The following is a 19,530-nucleotide window of genomic DNA, read 5'->3' on the forward strand; positions in this document are numbered from 1 at the left end:
GGCACCAAGCCCCTTTTATCAAAAACTCTATCTCTCCCTGACCACATTATCTATAGATGACCCTGAGAAGAGTTGTGAGGCAAACATTTGCATTTCTATCTCCATGTGAGTTGTCTTCTTGCCCTCTGAGGTCCCAGACCACTACCCACCCCCAACACCTTCCTGGCCTTTAGCTACAATACTTAAGCAGGCAGCTTAGACAGAGGGACGAGTTGCTCATTTCTGAGTTTCTCCCATGTATACATGTTATTAAACTTGGTATGATTTTCTCCTGCTAACCTGTCTTGTTGATTATTTGGCCAGCCATAAGAACCTTAAGGAAAAGGGCAGAGGGAGATTCTTCCTCTCTCCCGACACTGACTAACATCTACTGCAGCTGGAGGGAGCCACCAGTGCCAGATGCCTTCTCTATGGTGACAGCTATTCTTCTTGTCCCTTCCATTACACGTCTCTCACTCCATAATCCATGGTTGATAGACTGAGCCCACCTCACATACATGTGTCTAGCTCTCAAAGGAGGGGAGGATAGGGAGTCTCTCCCCTCATATTTTCACTGTGGTAGGTGAGAAACTTAAATATGTGGCTGGCAGTTAGAAAACCAAATCATAAATGTCCACTATGGCTACTTAGATTTTTGTCTTGACCAAAAATTCTTCAAATTTTATGAAAAAGTTGGATCACTCCTCCATTCCTTTTAAGGAGTTATGCTAAGTTTATTTTCAGAAACAGGACATACGATCTTGACATCCATTCAAAGAGTGGACTCTGAATTTTCCCTATGATCTTTGGCAAATTACTATATCTATTTCTTATTTTCTTTATCTACAATAATATCCATTCATTTTTATCTTCCTTAAAGGGATTTTAATAAAATCGCTGATGATGCTAATTAAAATATAGACATCTTCAGAGAGGGTTTCAATTTTTAGTCAATATTTAATTTTACTGCTACATGCCCAATCAGTCCAGAACTGATTTTATAGAATTTCTATTTAATTGCATTAGTAGAAAATCTAAAATGCGATATGCCTGTATGTGTCCATACTTCCTCTATAAATGTCACACAAGAGGCATTTATGCTGAAAGTCGTGTGGCCATCAAATGCAGAGTTTCACATAACTCTTATGGCTTCTCAGCAGCGAGGAATGTGTCGTACCATGAGAATGCCCACACTTTTGCGTGGAAGAAAATGAGTCTGGTTTTCCACTTCCTTCAAAAAGTGCACCATGAGATAATGGGAGGCAGGGATTGTCTGCATTTGAAAACAAGACCCTATTGAAAACTGGGAACAGAAAATTATTCCTGATGACCTTTCCCATCACTCCTTGCTTCTTGGCCAAATCCATGAAAGATCAGAGGAAAAGTTACAGAGACGCCTATTTTATGCATCGTCTTTCAAAGTTAACCCTATTCTCTATGAGCCACATTGTAGTGGCACCCCTGGAAAGGCTGTCAGACAGCCTATCATTAGAACGTACAGGAGTCAACCCTGTAATAAAGATCAAACCAGTGTTCATCACAAGTAGGTTCCCCTGTGAATTATCTTAGATAGAGCGTCTGTAATGCTTACAAGGTAGAGTAAATGCATCTCTAAGGAACAGAGGGGAGATGAGGACAATCTATTATCGCAACCAATCAGCGTTTTCTTTCTATTTCAGTGTAGATATATCAGTCTAAGTGATTTCAGCAGATTGCTTCCTGTAAGATTTAGTTTTAAGATTAAAATTATTGATTTTTCTTACTACCTCATCAGTGTTATTTAGAAAAACCTCAGCTGATAATACGGCCACGCCTACATAATGCCAAATATTCAGGTGAAAGCTGATCGTTAGCTGGATAGTTGATTTCATGGAAACATCTGGATACTTGACTGAGTTTTTAAAAGATTTTTATGTAGATATTTGACATAACGAAAGTTGTACCGTAACTTCATACAAAATAAGAATTCTGTTGCTATACTTTGAATATACTGATGATCAAGTCTTCGATGTATTGTTGTTTGTGCACCATCTTGAACGCAAAGTCAAATCTTGTTGAAGATAATTATTGAAAACAGTACTTCAAAATTCAACATAAAACGAATACTAAATTATATGATATAAATCCTTTTTCTTTCTAAAAACACTAGTGTTTTTTTTCTTGAAGTGATAATCTTTTTCATTTTGGTGAACTTTTTAAGGCCAACTACAGAAAGCATATACGCAAAATCACAGAAACACATCGAAACACAGCTTTGCGAACTGTCATCTCACTTTGATTCTACAGTGCTCTGATCAGATGTTACATTTTGCATGAATCTGGACTACATGGAATTTGGAGGTAGTAACTGCTATGTAATGGTCTACAATAAAACCACAGGTGCTTCAAGCGTTTTACCCCCACATTGTCGTCACTTCAAGTCCTCCTAGCTTAGCTGAGGTCAAAGTGGAAAACATATTAACACCATTCAGTAGATTTAATATCATCGCCACCAGACAGTGATTTTAAAATATCACATCATAAATTGTCTACAATATTCTATTTAAAACCACTTATTAATTTTTATTTGTTTTGGACATTCTTCTTCTTTGTTTTTTTAAACCAGCAGAAAACTGGAGTCAGCTAAGACAGAGGAGAGAGAAGAAGGTCAACCTGGAGAAACTTAAGGCAGAGATGAGAACAACTGCCTTCTCTAGTCCAATAAGAAAAGACATTCTTGGTCAGACCCGAATGAATCTCTTGTCCCCGTTTAATTTCAGTTATTACTGCATTTGTGAACTTCTAGGGTCATTACCTGAGTGGTGTGACTCTCCCTGTGTCTCTGAAATGATGAGGTCCCTGTGCCACTCACAGACAGCCTGGAGCATCCCTCCTCTTCAGGTAAACCTATTGAGGTCAACACAAAGTAGCAGTTCAGTTGTGTGTCCTTTCCCCCGAATGAAATAAGTTGTGTACTTATTGTGATAAACTAAAATTGTTGTATTTCATGGATTGAAATGATCATAAATAAACACAAATAATAAATTTTCTAAGGAAATATAGGACTGTAAAGTATTGCTGCAGCTCCATTTAATAAAAGAAGAAATATACTGACAAAAGAGATAAAATGATGGTGAAGAAATACATCATAACAGCACAAAAGTGAGCACAGGAGTATTGGAGGGGAGAAGGGAAACTCTTCTAGAAACCGAAAATTATTTGACGAAGCATTGATGGTGGAAAGGGAAGCATGTGGACAAAGGAGAGAAATGGGTTCCCTGAGTGGCCACAAAAGACAGAGTTTGTATTCTATTTTTGGGTAGCAGGGAGGCAAAGAAGGGATTAGAGGACAGATAAGACATAACTAAGTATATGTGTCCAATGAATTCTATTGACTCTAGTTCACTTCACAGACAAAGGGAGGGAAGAGATTGGGTGGACTTTCATGAGGAAAATGTCGGGGTAGCTGCCCATTCACAACAGACCAATTCATAACCAACTATATAGGATAAATGGTGGGTTTGAGGAAATTTACACCCCCTCCCAATAACATAGAAGTACCTACGAGGCACCAAAGGATTTTATTAATTATCCCTCATTATAGAAGCAGGGTTTGTCAACCCCAGCACTGCTGGCATCTTGGGCTATATAATCCTCTGCTGTGTGCCGTGTGGCAGTCCTGTGCATTGTAAGATGTTGAGCAGCATCCCTGGTCTCCACTCTAGATGCCAGGAGCACCCCCCAGTTGTGACAACCAAAAATGTCCCCATACTTTACTCAATATCCCCTGGGAAGCAAAATCACCCCTGGCCGAGAACCATTGTGAGAGAGGGATCAAGTGGCTTATTAATAAAAATGGAGAGATAAAAAAATAACTACCCACTGGAACGAGTTCAACTCGGAGAACTTTCAATCCTGAAGTGATTGCTACTCTCATCTGAAATCATAATTAGCCAGCATGGTGTAATTGATTAAACATATACATGATTTGTAAATTAAAAATCATTAGAAATCACTGCACGCTTTTCAAATTATAGGAGAGAGTGAGTTCCTCAGGGAAGTCCACAAAATCCTTCTCAACATAACAAGGCCTCCCAATTGATTTTCCTGTTACATATACAAATACCTTGGTACGGAGAGGATGGCTTCATCGAGACGGGGCAGACTGGGGCCAGCACCTGGAAACTCACACCTACAGATGGGGGTCACGTGCTGGAGAACGGGTCATAAGCAATAGCAATGTCTAAAGTCGGCTAGGGGAATATTGAACTAGAGACTGTGGTGGAAGGTGAACGAAAGGTTCCAATCAAGCAGTCAGTGTCAGAGTGATCTAGAGTCTAAACAGGTGGAAGGGAGCAGGGAAATCTAAGATCAGGCACAAGGTGGAATTCCAGGCAACTAGATCAGCAGATAGTCAGCAAAAAAATGGGGATCCGGGTAGCAGGGCATGGCAAAGGGTTTGGGATTCACAAGGAGGGGTGTCAAAGGTGTGGGAGGGACAAAGGGTGATTGACAAGCAAGACGAATGTCCACTTCCAGAGAATGTGGTTCACTGGACCTCTTACTGAAACTAGGAATCTGAGAAGGGGAAGAAAATTGCGATCCGTTTTTCAAAATGAAATTATAAATTAGAAGTTTGCTCTCTGAATCAAAACAGAAACTTCCTTGAGTGAGGATACACACTCAGAGCCGAATCAATAGCATATGGTATCAATTAAATAGGTTAAGAAATATTTATGGTCACCCTCTCAATAAGGCACTGGATAATACAATGAAGAATAAAGAAAAGTCTCTACTCTCGAGGAGCTCAAATTTAACGGGGATGACACTTAACCAGAACACATGACAGAACGATTTAAGGGAGTACAGGTGACACTGAGCAGTATCTTGGAGAAAGCAGGGATTAATTCTGATTGAAGGGGTTAGAGGAAATGTGATAGTGGAGATGCCAAAGGATCTGGGCCTTCTAGGATGAGAGGGGTTTTGAAAGGTGAAGAGGGTTGGAAAGGGCCAGCGTGGCTGAGAGAACAAATAAGATAAGGCAATGATGCGAGATTGCTCCTCATCCAGGGTCCAGGGGAGGGGCCTGTATGAAGGTACAGCCAGAGGGAACCTGAGGATGTGTTGGAAGGTAAAGCAGACCAGGTGTTAAAGCACTTTACATAACATTTCACAGCAATTTGACAATATTTTGTAGGCAATGGGGAGCACCATAGATTTCTGAGAAGGGCTGTGACACCATTTAACCTACCTGGTAAGCTAAAAGGCATTTCTTATCTGTTGACTAAAGAAATCACCGGACCACAGAACCTGTGGCAGGGTCAACAGGATAGGGACAGATGGCCTCCCTTTGGGGGAGGTGAATGTGTGGGATGGAGAGCCAGGTGATGACAGCGGGGAGTGAGACGGAAGAAAGGGGTAGCAGAGAAACTGCATGAATAGTCCCTCCTCCTGTGAAGGAGGAGGTGAGGGGAGTAGCTGGGATGGGAAGTCTGCGGTGGACTACATCCTTCATGGCGTAGCAAACAGGTGCGGGAGCTCATCATGGCTAATATGCCAAGGGGGTGTGAACTGGAGGGAGTAAAGTAACAGCAGGAGGCATCGAAATGGTAAGGAGGTTAGAGGGCAGGATATTTTTTTTACCAACAAAATATTTTATTTTGCTGCCATATTGAAAATAGTACTTTTTAAAGGCAAATGATCTAAAAATGACACCAAAGGCACAAACTGTGAAAGAAAAAAAATGGATGAATGCCTCTACTTGAACATTAAAGATAAATATATGTTAAAAATATCATAAAAATAAAATTCAAATTAAAAAAGAACAATACAGAACATTTAAACACACTGAATAAAAGGCTTTTTTATTTTTGAAACATCCTACAAATCAAAATAAAGGACTTACCCTCAGATTTTAAAACATGGGCAAAGGATATGTTTAGAAAGTTAAGAGAATATAAATGACCACTAAATAATAAACATGTTCATTTTCATTAAATATTCAAAGAAATGTACATAAGACTACAATGACTTACCCATCTTACCTATCAGGGTAACAAATATTTCAAACCTTTTTATTTCAGAAATTTCATACACATATAAAAGTAAAGAGAATGTGTAGTGAAACACTGTATACCCAGCACCGGGCTTCGGGATTTTCATTATTCCAATCTTGTTTTATCTATTTCTCATTATCCTTTTAAAAAATTCCAGCAACTATGTCATTTCACCTGCAAATTATTGAGCATGTGTTTCTCATGCAGCTGAGGGATTTCCTCATGCTGCTAAGGGGAACACTGTTATGCAAAGACCTCAGAAAAGCCCCAAAGTCTTGGGGTAGAGAATTCCACTGTGCATTGCCACAGGGTTGAAGATTCCAGACAACGGGGAGACATTTAAGGTTAACCTGGAGGCCCCTATTTGTTGACTTCCATTGGAAGGTAGGTTTCCATCACTGAATGATTGCTGGCACATAATCATGAACTTGCTCTAGTTTTCTCACCGCCACTGCCTTCCTCCCAGACCAGACTCTGAGGTGACACTTCCCAGCTTACACAGTTCTGTGCCCCTTCCTCAACATATTCTTTCTATGGCACCAACAGTGTGCCTCAAAGTGCTAAGCAGGTCCATTTGATAAGAAACCTTCATTTGAAAAAGCCACACTTGCCCAAATTACAGCAAGGGCCAAGGTCTTCTGAAACAGTACCCACCCTTCCTACCCCCAGATACCCAGCTCTTCTGCTCAAAGAAAGCATGCCGAGGCTTGGGGAAAGTCATTCCCCACATGATGATCTGAGTCACATAATTGATACCGACACTCCATAGAACGGGCTGCTCTTCGCTGGAGCTTGGCAGAGTGGCAGTCAGGAAGTTGTCAGCCTTGAGCGAAGGTCCAGGCAGAGGGAGGAGGCTCTGCGCTCCCCTTGTGTAGTGGGTGCTGCTGAGAGCTTTAAACTAACCCTTCCCCAGGACGCTCAGGAGGAATGGCTTCAGGACATTCTCCTCATTGGTTATGGTGTGGATCCAGCCCCTGAAGGTCCGTGAGATTTGTAAAGTGATTTTTTTTTTTTTTTTTTTTTTTTGGTGGCAGAGAGGCCGAGCCCCCCCTCTACATCGTGTCTCCATGGTGGATCTCTGGGGGGGGACCCGGGGTGTAAAGTGATTTTGAAAAGTAAAACTCTGAGATCATGAAGTCTACAAGAAGAGCCCAATGTGTTTATTTAAAGTCTTCTAAGAAGAGAAGAGTGGTGCAGACTGTGAAAGGTGGGAGACACTACATTTTAGGTGGTTAACCAGGTCCTCAAACTCCCTGTCATTTCGTAGGGACCCAAATTTGTTTACCCAATAGCAACGAGATCTGGATTCTCTTTTCATGTCCTCCCAGCTTACCAAGTGCTCCCTAATCTTTAAATCCATGCCTCCCCTGGTTTCTAGGAACTTGGACCTCTGTATCCTCCTAGGTCTTTGACTGTCTATTCTGTAGCTCCACGTCTGCCCTTCTCAAGGTTTATTTCTCAAAGTTTGGCACTCTACACGGTTTTGTGGTCAGATTTTTTTTCCCTCATTTACCTTTATACTTTTTTCTCTGATGCTATAAATGATCCCCATTTCTCCAGTTTTCTTGAAACTTCTGCCTCTTCTGTCTTTCCATCCTGGAACCCTTGCCTAAACCCCAAAACTATAATCGTCATTTCTGTAGCAATCATCTGTAGCCAGACATCCTTCTGGGCTCTTGAACTCCAAATCCAACCCAGGAATTGACCTCCTCTTAGAACTTCCATCTCTCTGTTAAACGGTGAATGCTTCTCCCATCTTTAGTCTCAAGTTCTTGGAGCCATCTTTCACTCCCTTTCTCTTGTCTTTATACCAATACACTCTTGCTGGGTGTACACACACTGCGAAGGCTCAAGTGGAGGAACATAAAATTGGAACTCCCAACTTAAGTTTTTTTCCATTGTTCACTTTAAATAATGCAATCAGGTAAATTTATCCAAAATAGTAGATAGTGCCCCCTCCTAACAAGGACAGCCCTTTCAGAGACATTTTGTCTTGGCATTCAATGCCCTGTACACTCTTAACACTTTCTTTCCTGTCTTATTTACTTACCCATTCCATGAAAGCAGCCCATTCACACTCCTGCCACAAAGACATGGTACGGTAAATTTTCTTTGGGGAAAGATGTACCCTTCTTGTCTGAATCCTACTCGTTTTGAAAATCCCAACCTCCACCATGAAGTTTCCTTAACTACCCCAGCCCACAGGAATCTCCTCTTCTATATGGAGGCAATAGAGAATCATTATTTAGGTGGTTGGTTTGACATCTGTCACTGGCTGCCCTATTTGTGACCTCTCAATATGAATTGTCAACATTCTATGTATTTTCCCTGTTCACACAAAGAGCATACCATGAGTTGCTTAGATTTCCTATTACTCCCCATGCATTGCACATTGCCTGCATGCAACTGGTGCTTAATAAATGCTTTGATTGACAGATGTGCACCTGGTTTTCACTAGGCTTCCTCCTGCCATTCTGCCCTTTATATTATTTTGAATCCTCCAACCTAGGGATAAAACAGATCCTTCACCTGAACTCACACATATATCCTGAGTTCCATTCACCCCAGAGGCTCCAAACTGTAATGTCTGTCATCACCCTGAATACCAGTGTAGGCTATCAAAATCATACACATGTTTGACTATACACATGTGTGTATTTGGGTCTATGTGTAAATAACTCATAAGGCATTGATTCTAGCATTACAGCCTCTATGGTCTTGGAGAAAATTCACTGCCTTGCACTTCACCTACCTCATATATATGATTTTGGGGGTTTTTTGGATAAATCCTCAGGGATCTTCTGGCTCTAAAATATCTAAGATTTTTATGACAGCTGCGTATAGGTAATGTTTATTGGGCACTAGTCTTGTCATACTAAATCCTCAATCAAAGGTAAGTCCTTTGATTATGCCCATTTAACTAAATCAAAGGTAAGTCCTTTGATTATGCCCATTTTTCAGATGAGAAAACTGAGAACCTGAGAGGTTAAGTAACTTTCTCATGGTCATGGGGTTAGTAAGCATCACAGTTGGAGTCTGAACCCAGGAAAACAGGAGTAATGTAACACTGCTGGGAAATTCAAGTTGGGAGTACCAATGTGGTGTTCCTCCACTTGAGCCTTTGAAGGAGGCTGTGTACATCCAGAAAGAGAATTGGAGAATGTATTGGTATAAGAGGCAAGAAAAAGGGAGTGAAAGATGACTCCAAGAACTCAAGACAAAGGATGGGGGAATGGTACATTGTTTTTTTTTTTTTTGGTGAGGGAGATCAGCCCTGAGCTAACATCCGTGCTAATCCTATTTTTGTTAAGGAAGACCGGCTCTGAGCTAACATCTATTGCCAATCCTCCTCCTTTTTTTCTTTCCCAAAGCCCCAGTAGATAGTTGTATGTCATAGTTGCACATCCTTCTAGTGGCTGTATGTGGGACGTGGCCTCAGCATGGCGGGAGAAACAGTGCGTCAGTGCGCGCCCGGGACCGAACCCGGGCCGCCAGTAGCGGAGCGCACGCACTTAACCGCTAAGCCACGGGGCTGGCCCGGAATGGTACATTCTTTAACAGAGATAAGGAAATGCAAAGTCTGCACTTCAATCCAGCCATTTTCAACCCTGACTTCTCAACTACAGTGGAGGAAATTTAATTAAATGAAGTCCAAATTAGAAATTATTTAATATGGCTTTAAAATATTTTTTTGTGTGTGAGGAAGACCAGCCCTGAGCTAACATCCGATACCAATCCTCCTCTTTTTTGCTGAGGAAGACTGGCCCTGGGCTTATATCCATGCCCATCTTCCTCTACTTTATATGAGATGCTGCCACAGCATGGTTTAAGAAGCGGTGCGTAGGTGTGCACCCAGGATCCCAACCGGTGAACCCCAGGCCTCTGCAGTGGAGTGTGCACACTTAACCGCTTGCGCCACCGGGCCAGCCCCTTTAAAATATTTTTAACTAGAAGGAGGAGTGGGGAAGGGCTTTCTAAATGCCTGGGGAGCTAGTTTTATTTGCAAAACTACCTTCTGTTGCTTAAAATAGATAATTGCTCAATATTCCATATTGTCTAGTGAGGGCTTGCTTCCTCTGGCAGGTAGCCTTTGAGTCAGACAACAGTGTGAATTCCAAAGAAGCTAGACAATTCCCATAAACAAAGTGATGTGGTAAAACACACATTTGAATATATTTCATGGGGTCCAACCAGAGGTTCCAACCATTACCAATGGTCTGGATCTATCTTGAGCCATGGCTGATGAAAGCCATTCTTTGATGTTCCCCAAATCAGTGTGGTTTGGTGTTCCAATGGTGCTAAGTTCAATAGGGCGCTGGAGTCTATGCAGAGCTCCTGGTTGCAGATGGTTTCACTCAATCCTTCCCTGTGAAAAGCCCTTTATCTCCACAGATAATCCTTACTGTGCACTGAGGATAAACATAATGCAAATAAAAAGAAACAGTCTTCACAGAAGATAAATGTAAAATCAAATATAATGACTGTATTCTTTAATTGCCATTTTTCCTGATGCCCAGCAATAAAATGTATATTCATTGAGCAGTAAGAAAGAAATCATCCTGAACATAAAATGGCCTAGTTGGAATCTTTTATATCTATATTTTCCACAAAATAAACATCTTTATATTCACAATATTTTGTTTGATATAACTAAAACGTTCTTACACTAAAAACTGTTCTCTAGTCTAATGATAAATAACCACAAGTCCAAGGAATAATTAAGTATACAAAAAAAGATCTAAGTCTGTGTTCACATCAGTAAAAGGATGGCAATTAAAGTAAGTGATAGCTATAATTACCCACATATAACTATATTTCAGCAAATGAACAAACAGATAATTATTTCTGGGAAGCAGAGGTAGCATGCAGATACTGGCATTCAAGAGAGAAATCGTTTCCTAGAAAATAACACTATTTCTGATTCAATTAGAACTTCAAGTTATTTTAAATATTTATTTCCATCTTGTGCCTTCATTTAGAAAGCACATTGAGTGTACGTTGTGAATTATGAATCAGGACTAATAACTGCTTTAAGAATTATAATGATCATGTATCCCTCATATGCTGCACATGTGTAATATTTGTTCAATTTTTAACATACTGACTGGGAAAAATTTTCTGACTTGGCCCCCTACATAGGACTTACCGGTTCATATGTAATATGCAACATTGTTTCAATCAGTAAATATTTACCTAGTGCCTAAGAGTCGAGGGCATTGTGCTGGATATTTTAATAATCTTGGGAAGGTTTCAGGAACCCAGAAGTTTATGGTATTCACAAAGTAGATCAACATAAACATGTCAAGTTGCTTTGAAAGATTGAAATCCCAATTGAAATAATTTTCCTTTTATGTGCATAACTCTTGAGATTTTCAAGTTGCCTTCAATGAATGACAACAAAGAACCAGCTTTATTTTAAAATCTGTTCCCTAAAAGCATTTAAGGGACAACGTATGTTGTAAATCTGTGTTCTAGGATTTGAACGTACACTATTTGTTACATGCAGAAGTTTAGAAGCCCAATATTCCCAGAGACGTCATTTTATTATTAATTTCAGGGTCGTATTCCACAGAAATTTCCATTTTGGCCCAGAGGATTTTTTTGTTTGTTCTGTTGGTTTTTGGTTTTATTTTGATTTTTAGAGTAAGACTCACAGTTTTTGTATTAAGTTTGCTAGGACCATTTCCCAAGTCATAGCTTTTGCCTTTTGACTCAAAACACAAACAAATTAAATATTTTGGTGAGGGAACTTTCTATTTTCTCTTTCTTTGTGGTAGGATATACGTCATCCAAGGTGAGAGGCCTGTCAGGTGGCATAGTGGTTAAGTGCGTGCACTCCCGCTGCGGCGGCCTGGGGTTCAGATGCCGGCATGCACTGATGCACTACTTGTCAAGCCACGCTGTGACAGCGTCCCATATAAAGTGGAGGAAGATGGGCGCGGATGTTAGCCCAGGGCCAATCTTCCTCAGCAAAATGAGGAGGATTGGCATGGATGTTAGCTGAGAGCTAATCTTCTTCACACACACAAATCCAAGGTGAGCTAGGGAGGATGGCATGGAGTGAAATTTTAGCAAAAGTGCTGGGTATACAGCCATTTTTCTAAAATATTTGTGTATTCAGTTTTGATCATTCTAATACATTTTAAATTCCCTTTTCTGTTTAGTGTTTATCCTTAAATATCCCCAAATTGCAACTAAAAAAGGAATTAATTACCTTCTTACTAGATATATGCAACCTTTGTGAAATATTCTTCTATTACACACTTGATGGCTATTGCTGTTACTCAAGTTCTATTTTTATTATTTTAGGAATATTCAATTTGAATATAAGGGCATACAATGTTTTTCTTATTTTTACCTCCTTGCAAAGGATTATTATCAGAGATTTCAGAAGGCAATCTTTTTTTTTTTTGCAAGGAATATTTGTCCTGAGCTAACATCCGTACCAATATTCCTCTATTTTGTATGTGAGTCGCCACCACAGCATGGCTGCCAATGAGTGGTGCAGGTCCGTGTCCGGGAACTGAACCCAGGCCACTGAAGTAGAACGTGCCGAACTTAACCACTAGGCCACAGGGCTGGCCCCAGAAAGCAATCATTTTTAAAAAAAGATTATATCTCTGTATTTCTAACCATACACATACATCTGAACATTACACATTAACATGGAAAGTTTTACAAAATGCCTATTTTAATCAAGTTGGGACAATATATCATAAACAGTGTTATTTTAAGGGTGGAAAATTGGGAGATAATTTTAATATCTAAAAAACAGGGCTTGGTTATTTTAAATCATGGTAGTCCTATATGATGGCACACTATGCACTGAGTACAATTAATGGCTAGCTGTAAACAATGCAGATCTATATTTGTTGACTAGAGATAAATTACACGATATTTCCAAGGGGAAAAAAAGCAGATTATTAAAACTATATGTACAATATAACTCAAACTTTATGAAAATAAAACCAAATATATAAACTATGCACAGAATATTTGTATGAAAAATTAAAATTCTACACTGTGGAATATTAGACATATTTAGAGTATTTCTAGGTAATAGAATTGACGGTAGTTTTTATTCTTTCTTTATCCTTTCCTATGTTTTTCAAATTGTCACATAGAGCATGTGTAATTTTTATAACCTGAATAAAATTATAAATGTCATATGAATAACAATATATTTTTTAAGAAAGCTGCTAAAGTCAGTGAAGAGAAAATGTTAAGAAAGGACAATATTTTGGGATCCTGGGAGCCCATATCACTCTTTGCTGAACTTTTGTGTGTTCTTAGTAGTAATAAATATTGGGTAACTGCAGTTCCTTTTTCTAGATGTCTCTCTTGCTGGTTTAGAAAAGTTTCTGCATCTTACCTGTGTCATTACTTTCCCTTACCCTGCACCAAAAAGCCTCCGCCTTGTGAGTGGAATACTTGTAATCATAACATGTAATCCCTGCTTATATGGGGGGTAAGCTTCAGAAATACTTTTGGGATTTTTCCTGTGTGTGTGTGATTAAAACAATCTTTTTTTCTGAGTGCCGACAGAACATTCCCACATGACTCGAGAGACTTTAATGCTAAGCTTGAACAAACCCTGCCCCCACCAACTACCCACCTCCAGACTCATCCCAAATAAAGTGTGACTTATGATTAAAATTCCCTGGGCTAGTTTTTATCCTATATCCATTCTCCTCTTCCTCCTTGATAAATCAGCAATGGACACCTTTGGTCAGCAGTATGCTTAGCTGAAAACCTACATCAGCACTGACGTTGAGGGCGGCCAGAGACAGGATGGTGAAGCCCAAGTCTCTGATGGCCATGAAGTTCCACAGTCCAGGATGCCTAACATCCATTCTGAAACCTCCCTTCCTCTCTCTTCCTCTATTTTCCCCAATATTTTTAAATTGTAACTACCACATAAATCAAGGAATAGAACATTGTCAGCTACGCAGAAGTCCTATCATTCTGTCTCCAAATCACTGTTGGCTCTTTCTCCCCCAAATGAAGTCACTGTCCTGACTTTTGTGGTAATCCTTTCACACAGCTCCTCATCCTTGCCAGCCAGTCTGTGATTCTATAGGGCCTGTAGTAGAATCACGTTGTGGTTTTAATGTTCATTTCTCTAATTACTAATGAGGTTGGACTCTATTAAAAACTTTTATTTTGTTGCTTATTCATGTATCCTGTCCAATTTTCTATTCAGTTGTCTTTTTTTGTTTTGAATTTAAGGAAATTCTGAATATAACCCTTTGTTGGTTAAATGTGTGAAAAGTATTTTCTCCCTATATATATATTCTCCTTTATGGTTAGCACTCTTTTGCATCCTGTCAAGAACTACTTCTTTCTTTTTCCACCTCTGAGGTAAAAAAGACATTCTCCTGTGTTTTCTTCTATAAATTTTATTACTTTACTTTTGACATTTAGATCTATAATCTACCAGGAATTGTTTTGAGTGTAAAACATAAGGTAGTTTCATTTTTTACTCACTTAGATAGCAATCAATTACCCTTCCCCCAGTGCCCTACAATGCCAATGTTGTCATAGAGTAAGTGGCTATTTATGCAAGCTGGGAGAGTTTTAGTTCTTTTTTTCTCCTTTTTTTTTCATTTCTATTCTCTGGAAGACTTCATGTAACATGGGCATTATTTCATCCTTAGAATTTTGAGAAAACTTACCAGTAAGCCATTTGGGCATAGAGTTTTCCTTGTAGGAAAGTATTCAATTACAATTTAAAATAACTTAATATTTATGTTACTATTTAGCTTTCCTATTTCTTTTCTCCACTTTTGTTAGTGGTGTTTTTTTTTTTTTTTTGAGAAATGTGTCTGTTCATCTAGATTTACAAATTTATTTTGGCATAAAACTGTTCATAATATACTCATTATTTTTTAATTTCTGCAAGGTCTGTGGTGGATCCCCTTTTCCATCCCTAAAATTGGTTATTTGTGTACACTTTTTTTATTTCTCTATCAACTTTGCAAGAGAATTATCAATTTATTAATGACTCAAAGATGAAGTTTTTCAAAGAACCAACTTTTGGCTTTGTTGCTTGTTTTATATTTTAATTACTCACGTTCTTATTTTTATTTCATCTTTCCTTCTATTTTCTTGGTGTTCAATTTGTGGTTCTGTTTCTAATTTGTCGACACTTTTAGCACCAATTTTTAGCCTTTCTTCTTTTGAAATAGTATATTTAAAGGTATAAATCTCCATGATTTAATATATAAGCAGTTTCCCATAGTTCTATCATATTTTGATTGACATTAAAAAGTTTTTTTTGTGATTTCTTCATGCAACTATTGATGACTTAGAGATGTCATTTTTATCTTCCAAATAGATGAGAATTGTTGTTGTTTTTAAATACTTGCATGCTATATCTTTTCCTTTTCTATTCCTTTATATTCAAACTTTCAGTATCCTCATGGTTTACTTGTTCTTTAGAAAGATTAGGCTTTAAAATATTGTGTTAATCAATTTATCTTTAATGTGAACTTACACTAGATGAGAGTCTTTTAAAGTTTAATGTAATTCAATTAAGTTTAATTATTTTCATGTATGCTTTTACATCTACCATCTAAGACCTTTCTATTTGTCTTACCTTTCAGACAGTCCTATTTTTTTCCTTTTTTGCCATCTTTTGGGTTGATTGACTCATTATTTTATTCTACTGTTTCTATTAGTTTGGATATTATACACCCCACTACTATTCTTTCAGTGGTTACCTTTGAAATTATAACCTGCTGGTTTGATTTATCAGTGTATAATATCAAATATCGTTTTTGCCCTCTCCTGACTTCACTACTTTTTAAAAATTGTTCTTTATTCCTTCTTGTATCTCTGAGCATTCTGGGTCTGCCCATGTTTAATTCTTTCAGTTTTTATTTTTTCTAAAAATATCCCTAACTCCCCTTCATTCTTTTTTTTTTGTGAGGAAGATCAGCCCTGAGCTAACATCCATGCCAATCCTCCTCTTTTTGCTGAGGAAAACTGGCCCTGAGCTAACATCCATGCCCATCTTCCTCCACTTTATGTGGGATGCTGCCACAGCATGGCCTGACAAGCAGTGCATCGGGGAGCACCCAGGATCCGAACCCGGGCCCCCAGCAGCAAAGTGCGCACTTAACTGCTATGCCATGGGCCGCCCCCCACTTCATTCTTACAGGAGTTTCCTTTTATTGTTTATAAAATTCTAAAGTGGCAGTTATTTTAGTTGAGCATGTTAAATATGCACGCTTGGTTTTTATTTTACCAGTGTTTCACTATGATATGCCTGGGAGTGGTTTTCTTTTTATTTATTCTACTCAGCCTTTGCAGTTTTTTTTTTTTTTTCCACAAAAGTCACATTTACAGACAGAAAGAGTCACTCTTATTAAATGTGCACACCTATGAATCTACAGGAGCACATGACACATGTATTCCTGTTTGTCAATAGTACCACATGCCCCTTTCCAGTGTACTGTAGTCTGAATGTTTGTGTCCCCCCAAAATTCATATGTTGAAATCCTAATCCCCAAGGTGATGGTATTAGGAGGTGGCACCTTTAGGAGGAGATTAGGCCATGAGGGCTGCGCCCTCATGAATGGGATTCATGCCCTTATGAGAGAGACCCCAGAGAGCCTCTTCTGCCATGTGAGGACACAGTGAGAAGTTGGTAGTCAGCAGTCTGCAATCAGGAAGAAAGCCCTCACCAGAACCTGACCATGCTGGCACCATGATCTTGAACTTACAGGCTCCAGAACTGTGAGCAATGAATTTCTGCTGTTTATCAGTCACCCAGTCTATGGCATCTTGGTACAGCAGCACGAACGGACTAAGACAACAGTCCATCCCCTGCCCCTGTAGCCAGCCTCTGGCAACCACGTATCTGCTGTCTGTCCCTACAGTTTTGCCTATTCTAAAATGTCATATAAGTGGAATCATACCTACAGTCTTTTGATTCTAACGTTTTTCACTTAGTGTGATGTGTTTGAGATTTACCCATTTTGTCATGTGCAATTGTAGTTCATCATTTTTTATTGCAGAGTTTTTCCATGTGCTAGACAGCCTGCAAAATGGCCCCTGATGAGTCCACCTCTAGGCACTCACTGCATGTGATCCCCTCCCATCGAGTGGACCAGATGAATAACTCGATTCCAACAAATGGAATGTGACAGAATTGCTGGATGTCTCTTCTGAGACTGGTCTGTGTAAAGATTGTGACTTCCATCGTGAGTGCTCCTCCTTGCTCTCTTGTGGATTGCTTGCTCTGGGGGAAGCCAGCTGTTCCACTGTGAGGCCACCCTTATGGAGAAACCCATGTGAGTGAGCTGGGAAGCGGATCTTCTGAAGGCTGCCAGAAGCCACGTGAGTGGTCCTGAAAATAGACCGTCTTCATCAAGTGTCAAGATGACTATAGTTTTGGCCAACAGTTGACTGCTGCCTCATAAGGGACCTTGAACCAAAGGGCACGCAGCTCAGCCACCCCCAGATTTCTGACCCACAGAAACTACAAATTAATAGCCATTTGTTGTATAGTATTCCGTCTCTAAGTTCTGGGTGTAATTGTTACACAGCAGTAGATAACTAATACAACCCATTTGCCAGGTGAAAGACACTTTATTATTTCCAGTCTTAGGTGATTATGAATAAAGGCACCATAAGCATTTGCATACAGTTGTTTGTGTGGACACCATTTTCACTTCTCTTGGGTAAATAGCTAGGAGTGGGATTGCTGGGTAATACGGAAAGTGTATGTTGACCTTTATAAGAAACCGCCAACTGAAATCTGTTTCTTGATGCTTGCATCAGTATTGGAAAATTCTCTAACATTTCTCACCAAATCTTTTCTCTTGCTCATCTAGTCTCTCTTCTTTCTCTAGGATTCTAAGAACCCTTTTCACTGTATCCTTTCTGAATCTAAAGCATTTTCTGGAATTTCTATTCTTCTCTTTGGCTTCTTTGTGTCTCATCCTGGATATTTTCTGATTTATCTTTCACTTTTCTCATTTTTTTTAAATGACTGTCTAATTAAATTTAAACTCATCCTCTATTGTACTTAATTTTATGACTGTATTCTTCAATTTCAGAATTTCCATTTGACACGTTTTTATGGTTTCCCATTTCTGCTGAGATTCTCATTCTTTTATCTCCTTGGGCATAGTAAACATACTTTAAAAGTACGTGCTTTTGAACGCCAATCTTTTGAGCTCCCATGGATATATTGCAATTGACCGCTATTTCTGCTTGTAAGTTTTCATCTTATTTTGTGTTCTCATGTGCCTGGTTCTTTTGGACTATGTGTTGAACATTGTATTTGCAAAATGGTTTCTTAGAATATTTTGAAGCCTTGGATGCCGTGATTGTCCTTCAGGATAGATTTATATAAACATATATACATACTTCTCCTAGGTACCTGTGGGCCTGTCTATCCTAGAGGACCTCAGTCCAACTTCAGGGAGTGAGATGATTCACAGATGAGCTGTGGTTTCTGGTTCTGTTTCATCTGACCCTGAGGATGGATACGTCAAGCCTCACCTCCAGCCTTGGCAGCCCTAGACTCTGTCCCCACAATCCTAGCAGGCCGTCAGAAGCACAGCCTGGCCTCTCAGCTGCCTTCTGTGGACTAGGCAAGTGCCCTGAACATCCATCAGAGAAAAGCCTAGAATATAGGCTTCCTTGCTTCACCTCCATTGCCTAACATACCCCTCCTTCAGTCCCTTCCCAGTATTTCGTGGTTTTGATAGTTTTCCAGTGCTTTAAATCAGATTAAACAAACAAAAAGAAATGTCTTGTCCAGCTCTTCTGGATATTCTCTGAAGAAGATTGGTCCGAATCTTCCTGTCAGCCATTACTACAAACTCTGGGCTTCTCTTATGTGTGAGAGAAGTAAGCTAATTGTGTAAGCCACTATTAGTTTTTGGAGACACATGATCAAGCCAATTTCTAAATGATACATTCATTGATACACTCAAATTAAATACTTAAAACCAGTTTGGTGCTTACCATGCCTTCAATATTATTTTCCTTCACATTTTTTAGGTATGAGAAGAAAAAGATTTTTTTTAAATTAAAAATATTGTTAGAGTATCCATCTCCTCCTTCTACTCAGTATAAATCTCATTTTATACTGGTTCTCATTTTATACTAGACCAAATACCTCAGAAAAAGTCAGCTAACACCGAACACAATTTTAATTCTTTAACTTAACCAATAGTATGTTGACAATGTGCTCTACAGTGAAGTTTCATAGTTTATATTCTATTTTCCAGTTTTTAAGCCTACTTCATTTTTATGTTTTAAATTCTTTCTCTCTTAGAAAGTTGATACAACTTAAAACTTCTGTCTATTTACTTCTGAGTTTAAAAAGTGCTTACCATTTGAGAAGGAATTTCCATTTTCAGCAGTGATGGCACTAGAGAGTGAATTAGATAATTGAATTCCATGGTTATTTGCATTTCTATCTTGAGTCTCTGATGCAATTTCTGATGTACCAGGATCATCTCGGCTAGTTAGGTTCATGTTAGTTTCAAAACCTAAA

The 19,530-nt window shown here is 39.1% G+C and overlaps 1 protein-coding gene across 2 annotated transcripts in view; it reads right to left on the reverse strand.

Annotated features, from left to right (window-relative positions):
• The window catches only part of MYO16 (myosin XVI), a 550,785-nt gene that overhangs the window by 24,573 nt on the left and 506,682 nt on the right, over positions 1–19,530 (reverse strand). For both annotated transcript variants that reach the window (XM_087435860.1, XM_087435859.1), the window contains exons 33-34: positions 19,367–19,525; positions 2,774–2,865 (exon numbers count right to left, since the gene is read on the reverse strand). In XM_087435860.1, the coding sequence (XP_087291986.1) occupies positions 2,774–2,865; positions 19,367–19,525 (251 nt within the window). The remainder of the gene's footprint in view (positions 1–2,773; positions 2,866–19,366; positions 19,526–19,530) is intronic.

The sequence above is a fragment of the Ceratotherium simum genome, chromosome 10, assembly GCF_057802395.1.
Source record: "Ceratotherium simum simum isolate JZ-2026a chromosome 10, ASM5780239v1, whole genome shotgun sequence".
NCBI classification, from domain to species: domain Eukaryota; kingdom Metazoa; phylum Chordata; class Mammalia; order Perissodactyla; family Rhinocerotidae; genus Ceratotherium; species Ceratotherium simum.